We start from the raw sequence: 7148 nt of genomic DNA, 5'->3' as shown, positions 1-7148 counted from the left end.
TCTCTGGTCTGTGCTGACTGTTGTGATGACACCTGACAAAAACATCAAAGAATTTCAAAGTAAAAGTGCTGGACAGAACAGATTTTCAGAGCTGAGGTTACGATAAATGAATCCAGCTCAAGTTTAAAACATTTTTCACCCACATGAAAAACCAAAACTGGTAAAATCCCCCTACTGAGCATGTGTGAACAGTTTTTATTTTTTTATTTTATTTATTTGCCATTTTTATTTACACCTACTGTTGCAGTGATGAATTTATAAAGGTGCTCCAACGTAGAAGGGGCAGCGGTGTAACGCATTCTTAATTATTTTAATTACTTCATATGCTTTTATTTTCTGATATGGTTTCCTGTTGTGGAGTGACTCTGAGCTACTTGACAGAGAACTTTATACCGGTCACCAAATAACCTGCAACACTGGATATGCTGAACTTGGTTTTACTTGATATTGACAACAGACGGAGGAAAAATGTTTTGAGAAAACAAAAAGCTTAAGCTGAAGCTTAAGACATAAAAAATAACGTGCTAAAGTTAACCAGAGACCAGCTGTCACACATTTATTCTTCCCTCAGTGTCAGCTGTAAGTAATGTTCAGCGACTGTGGAAACAGAAAACTGTTAAATGAACACTTAACTTTTGTTTGAAATCTCTCAACAAAGCCTCATTTATGCTTCAGCACTGAATCTGCAGCCTAATCTTTACACTGGCGCAAACCATTAATATTAATTAATGACATTAAATCTGAAAATTCAACTGCAGCTGACCTGTTTAATTATCAGTATGTAGTTTTATAGCAGCAACGTTTTATCTGTTCAGCTGGGATTTTTTCATTAAAAACAAATCTGCTCGTTACTGCTGAAACAATTAGCTAATTGATCTGTCTGCAGGTATTTGGTATAAATAGGTGTTGGACTGAGTTTCAGGAAGCTGAGAAATAAAAATAGAATAATGGAACATTTTAGAAACACAACAGTTTAACTGAGAAATGAAGCGAGAGATGAATCAAGAGCTCAACATTGATAATATGAAGTTACATGTTGGAGCTCAACTTTGATAATATGAAGTTACATGTTGGAAGAACGAGCAGCAGCATCAGCTCGAATGTGTTCGCAGTCTTCATGATCAACGTTAAACACCGAGGTCACAACAACAGCTCAGGCTCTTTTGTGCCCATGTGTTTTTTTATATAGTCAGAACGTTTCTGATGAGAGTGTTTGGTCGACTGCCCCCTTTGTCTAAAACCTCAAACTGAGTTTCACTTCAGCAGAGACTGAAAGAGCAGAACCAAGCAGCACAACAGTCACGTAGCGATCTCTGGTAAGTAAAAAGGATTTTATTTATTCACGGTGGTACTGCTGAGAATCCTCCAAACAGGAAATCTGATTACATTATGTGTGAGTTGGAAAGTGTAACATATAGTTCAGTATCTCCTTAAAACAGGGATTTAATTTGATTTGAAACTGAATGTGGTGATAAACTTTAACACTGACGGTCACAAAGACAAACCTGCTGTTTGTACTGTCCCTCAGGAAGAAAAGGGGTTCAGCATCAATAATTTAGGATTAACACGTTTAACACCAACACTACACAAACATTCCAGTTTTAAAGAACTACACGTGTTTCCTCTGGGGACTTTCTCATAGTCTTTGTGTTCTTTAGGGTTATGTTACATCAAACATCGCATGATCAGAATTAAAGGAACCAAGAACAAGAAACAGGATTTATAATGTCACCATAGGCCGAGTTTAGATCACAACTTCAGCACTGCTGCTTTTTTAAGCTGAATTCAAAAGTAATGTATAGAGCTTTATTCTGGACAAGCACCAGACATGAAGTCACATAAAATATCCATATGTGTTGAGGTATGTTTTAAAGTAGCCCATCTTCAATTTAACTTAAATAATAAGTCAGAAATTTAAAACTAAGCTCAAAGTCTCAGAAGAGATGATAACAAAAATAAATGAAGATAACACTACTGCCTATAATTCTTTTGGAGGAATATTGCTTTACAGACAACTTAACTCTTAAAGGCCACAAGCTAATTGTTGAATATATTTGCTGCTATGTTATGTTTTATTCTGAAAATCGGAAGCGTAATTAATAAACCGGAAAAACTTAACCGAGCTTTGTTGTGATTGGTGGATCCCAGTTGACGCTGAGCGTGGCCAATAAACGAGCAGCAGAGCCACAATATAAGCACGGTGTTCTCGCTCTGAGCCTCATTCTCGTACCAACCTGTACTTTGATCTTCAAACATGTCTGGACGCGGTAAAGGTGCCGGTAAAACCAGAGCCAAGGCCAAGACCCGCTCGTCCAGAGCCGGACTCCAGTTCCCCGTGGGTCGTGTCCACAGGCTGCTGCGTAAAGGCAACTACGCGGAGCGCGTCGGCGCCGGAGCTCCCGTGTACCTGGCGGCTGTCCTGGAGTATCTGACCGCTGAGATCCTGGAGCTGGCTGGAAACGCTGCCCGCGACAACAAGAAGACCAGGATCATCCCCCGTCACCTGCAGCTGGCTGTCCGCAACGACGAGGAGCTCAACAAGCTGCTGGGCGGAGTCACCATCGCTCAGGGCGGCGTGCTGCCCAACATCCAGGCGGTGCTGCTGCCCAAGAAGACCGAGAAACCCGCCGGCAAGGCCAAGTAAACCGGGACCGGCTCCGACCACCAACACAAAGGCTCTTTTCAGAGCCACACACCGACTCTGAAGGAGCGGGTTCCGTAAAGTTCGATCCACCGACTTCTTTATTTTAAATGGAGCCTCATGAAACACTGAGGTGGTGTTGAAGAAGCTTCAAGGGAATCATTTTATTTTTCTACTGAGTTTGTTCCACAGTAACCTGGTTAATATCAACATATAAATAAATATAAAAGTAATTTTACTTATTTGTTGTTAGTTTAATGTAACTTCAGTGTAACAGTAAGTGAACTAAGGGTTAAAGTTAAGTGGATATTTAAGAATATGAAGGGAAGTTGTTCTCTAGTTGAGGTGTGTGTGGCTCTGAAAAGAGCCTTTGTGCTGGTGGTCGGAGCCGGTCCCGGTTTACTTGGCCTTGCCGGCGGGTTTCTCGGTCTTCTTGGGCAGCAGCACCGCCTGGATGTTGGGCAGCACGCCGCCCTGAGCGATGGTGACTCCGCCCAGCAGCTTGTTGAGCTCCTCGTCGTTGCGGACAGCCAGCTGCAGGTGACGGGGGATGATCCTGGTCTTCTTGTTGTCGCGGGCAGCGTTTCCAGCCAGCTCCAGGATCTCAGCGGTCAGATACTCCAGGACAGCCGCCAGGTACACGGGAGCTCCGGCGCCGACGCGCTCCGCGTAGTTGCCTTTACGCAGCAGCCTGTGGACACGACCCACGGGGAACTGGAGTCCGGCTCTGGACGAGCGGGTCTTGGCCTTGGCTCTGGCTTTTCCACCGGTCTTTCCGCGGCCTGACATGTTGACTTGGGTCTTTTTCTACAGACGTTGTTCTGAGAAAATGTGGCTCCAACAGACCAAAGCCTCCTTTATACGTCCCCGCAGAGCGCGGGACCCGGACGGCTCCTGCCAGACCAACCAGCAGCAGAGGGCGGCCCGGTCCCCGTCAGACCAACCAGCAGCAGAGGGCGGCCCGCTCCGGTTCCCGTCAGACCAACCAGCAGCAGAGGGCGGCCCGCTCCGGTTCCCGTCAGACCAACCAGCAGCAGAGGGCGGCCCGCTCCGGGTGTTGGGGACATTTTCAAAAGTCTCTTGTCCAATAAGCAGCGGAGATTCAGGCGGGACTCGCTCCTCCAGGCGGAGCTGAGCTGCTGCGTCACCGTGTCCCAGCTGCTCCCCCGGTTTAAGAGCAGCGGCTCCGCTCTCTGCTCCACATTTGTCTTGTTCAGAGCAAACAGTCGAAGAAATGGCCCGAACCAAGCAGACCGCCCGTAAATCCACCGGAGGCAAAGCTCCCAGGAAACAGCTGGCTACCAAGGCTGCCCGTAAGAGCGCCCCGGCCACCGGCGGAGTCAAGAAGCCCCACCGTTACAGGCCCGGTACCGTGGCTCTCCGAGAGATCCGTCGCTACCAGAAATCCACCGAGCTGCTGATCCGCAAGCTGCCCTTCCAGCGCCTGGTCAGGGAGATCGCTCAGGACTTCAAGACCGACCTGCGCTTCCAGAGCTCGGCCGTCATGGCTCTGCAGGAGGCCAGCGAGGCTTACCTGGTGGGGCTCTTCGAGGACACCAACCTGTGCGCCATCCACGCCAAGAGGGTCACCATCATGCCCAAAGACATCCAGCTGGCCCGACGCATCCGCGGAGAGCGAGCTTAAGGACTCCGCTCCACACCAACCAGCACAAAGGCTCTTTTCAGAGCCACTCACCTGGAACTAAAGATCCACTTCTGTTCCTCATTTTTATGAATGATGAATCGTGACCTAAACCCTGACATGTCAGAGTGGAGCCTAGGACGCAGAGACGCAGTCTTACACACCTCTCTGCAGCTTCCTTACAGCCGTCACCCCCCCCAAAACTACCATAACCCCATAGAGACAGTGTCTGCTCCCCGAGTACCTAAATTATTTATATCTAAAACTAACACAAGAGGAGTAATTCATAAAAACCTAATAAAAATAAAGACGACTCCTCTCTCAGAACACAATAAAAAGACAACAATCAAATGTGGACTTTTAAATATCAGATCTCTCTCGTCTAAATCCCTGTTAGTAAATGATTTGATAACTGACCATCAAATAGACTTATTCTGTCTTACTGAAACCTGGCTGCAGCAGGATGAATATGTCTCTCTGAATGAGTCGACCCCCTCAAGTCATGTTAATTATCATGTTCCTAGAAACACAGGTCGGGGTGGAGGAGTAGCAGCAATCTTCCACTCAAGTTTATTAATCAACCCCAGACCTAAACATAGTTTGAATTCATTTGAGAGCCTCACTCTTAGCCTCTCTGATCCTAACTGGAAAAATCCAAAAACCAGTCCTGTTTGTTATTGTGTACCGTCCTCCTGTCCCTTACTCTGAGTTTTTAACTGAATTCTCAGAGTTTCTATCTGATTTAGTTCTTAGTGCAGATAAAGTCATTATAGTGGGTGACTTTAATATCCATGTAGATGTTGACACTGACTTTAATTCACTATTAGACTCCATTGGTTTTACCCAAAATGTAAATAAACCCACTCACTGTTTTAATCACACCCTTGATCTTATTCTGACAAACTGTGTGGAAGTTGATCAGTTAATAGTTTTTCCCCAAAACCCTCTTTTATCTGACCATTTCTTAATTACATTTGAATTTACAGTACCAGACTTTACTAAACCTACAGATAAGATTCACTACAGTAGATGTTTATGTGAAAATGCTGTTGACAAATTTAAGGAACTGATTCCATCTTTTATTTCAGAGCCATGTACCAACACAGAGGAAGGCAGTTATTTCAATGTTACTCCAGCACAAGTGGACTATCTTGTTAATAGTACTGGTGCTTCACTCGGAACAATACTTGATACTGTTGCTCCTCTGAAAAAGAAGCTAGAAAGACAGAGGAAGTTAGTTCCATGGTACAATTCACAAATCCGTAGCTTAAAGCAGAAATAACGTAAGTTGGAAAGGAGGTGGCGTTCCACCAATTTAGATGAATATTGCCTAGCCTGGAAAGATAGTTTAATAATATATAAAAAAAGCCCTGCGTAAAGCTAGAACTTCATATTACTTCCTCATTAATAGAGGCAAATAAGAACAACCCTAGGTTTCTTTTCAGCACTGTAGCCAGGCTGACAAAGAGTCATAGCTCTGTTGAGCCTAGTATTCCCTCAACTCTCAGCAGCAATGACTTTATGAATTTCTTTACAAATAAAATCATAACTATTAGAGAAAAAATTGATCAGATCCTCCCTGCATACAGCATGGACTGTACAACAACTCTAGATCCACGCTCGTACTTAGACTGCTTCCTCCCCGTAGATCATTCTGAATTAATTTCAGTAATTAATTCCTCTAAACCATCAACATGTCTCTTAGATCCCATCCCGACTAGACTCCTCAAGGATGTCTTACCTTTGATCAGCACGTCCATATTAGATCAGATCAATCTATCTTTACAAATAGGCTACATACCACAGGCTTTTAAGGTTGCTGTAGTCAAGCCCCGACTCAAAAAGCCTACTCTGGACTCAGGGGTCTTAGCGAATTATAGACCAATATCCAATCTGCCCTTTATCTCTAAAATCCTTGAAAAGATAGTTTCTAAGCAATTGTACGACCACCTGCGTAGCAATAACTTGTATGAAGATTTCCAGTCAGGATTTAGAGTACATCATAGTACAGAAACAGCACTGGTAAAGGTCACTAATGATCTTCTATTAGCATCAGACAATGGACTACTCTCTATACTTGTCATGTTAGATCTTAGTGCTGCATTCGACACTATAGATCACAACATTTTATTACACAGACTGGAACATGTCATTGGAATCAAAGGAACAGCACTAGAGTGGTTTAAATCGTATCTATCAGATAGATTTCAGTTTGTACACGTTAATGATGAGTCTTCCATGCACAGCAAAGTCAGCTATGGAGTTCCACAGGGATCTGTGCTTGGACCGATTCTTTTCACTTTATATATGTCCCCTTTAGGCAATATTATTAGGAAACACTCTATAAATTTCCATTGTTATGCAGATGATACCCAGCTATATTTATCTATGAAACCAGGAGAAACTAATCAACTAGTCAAACTTCAAGCTGCTTAAAAGACATAAAGACCTGGATGTCCTCCAATTTCCTTCTCCTAAATCCGGACAAGACAGAGGTTATACTGTTTGGGCCTAAAAATCTCAGAGATACTATGTCTAAACACATTCTCACCATTGATGACTTAGTTCTGGCCTCAAGTAATACTGTAAGAAACCTCGGAGTTATCTTTGATCAGGATATCTCCATCACTTCATACATCAAAGAAATCTCTAGAACTGCCTTTTTTCACCTAAGAAACATTGCTAAAATTAGGAGCATCCTGTCCCAAAGTGATGCTGAAAAACTAGTCCATGCATTTGTTTCTTCCAGACTGGACTATTGTAATTCATTATTAATAGTTTAACTCATTAAAAAGCCTCCAGTTAATCCAAAATGCTGCAGCCAGAGTTCTGACTGGAATTAGCAAGAGAGATCGTATTTCTCCA

General features: G+C 43.7%; 3 protein-coding genes across 3 annotated transcripts; 2 read left to right on the top strand and 1 right to left on the bottom strand.

Annotated features, from left to right (window-relative positions):
* Window positions 1-2126: 2126 nt before the first annotated feature.
* LOC113160372 (histone H2A-like) lies at window positions 2127-2791 on the top strand. Its single transcript, XM_026357593.1, has one exon. It carries the CDS (start codon window positions 2255-2257, stop codon window positions 2642-2644), a length of 390 nt encoding a protein of 129 aa, XP_026213378.1. The 5' UTR covers window positions 2127-2254; the 3' UTR covers window positions 2645-2791.
* Window positions 2792-2992: 201 nt separating this feature from the next.
* On the bottom strand, window positions 2993-3443 carry LOC113160371 (histone H2A-like). The gene has a single exon (XM_026357592.1). The coding sequence runs from the start codon at window positions 3428-3430 to the stop codon at window positions 3041-3043; it is 390 nt and encodes a 129-aa protein (XP_026213377.1). The 5' UTR covers window positions 3431-3443; the 3' UTR covers window positions 2993-3040.
* A 420-nt stretch (window positions 3444-3863) lies between these two features.
* Window positions 3864-4304, top strand: LOC113160363 (histone H3). Its single transcript, XM_026357584.1, has one exon. It carries the CDS (start codon window positions 3876-3878, stop codon window positions 4284-4286), a length of 411 nt encoding a protein of 136 aa, XP_026213369.1. The 5' UTR covers window positions 3864-3875; the 3' UTR covers window positions 4287-4304.
* Window positions 4305-7148: the final 2844 nt, after the last annotated feature.

This window comes from Anabas testudineus, chromosome 10 (assembly GCF_900324465.2).
Source record: "Anabas testudineus chromosome 10, fAnaTes1.2, whole genome shotgun sequence".
Taxonomy (NCBI): domain Eukaryota; kingdom Metazoa; phylum Chordata; class Actinopteri; order Anabantiformes; family Anabantidae; genus Anabas; species Anabas testudineus.
The sequence above is the reverse complement of the archived record's forward strand: the minus strand, read 5'-3'. Positions and strand labels throughout refer to the sequence as shown.

Coding starts and splice junctions, on each gene's coding strand:
- LOC113160372 (XM_026357593.1), top strand. CDS start 2,255: ATGTCTGGACGCGGTAAAGGTGCCGGTAAAACCAGAGCCAAGGCCAAG.
- LOC113160371 (XM_026357592.1), bottom strand. CDS start 3,430: ATGTCAGGCCGCGGAAAGACCGGTGGAAAAGCCAGAGCCAAGGCCAAG.
- LOC113160363 (XM_026357584.1), top strand. CDS start 3,876: ATGGCCCGAACCAAGCAGACCGCCCGTAAATCCACCGGAGGCAAAGCT.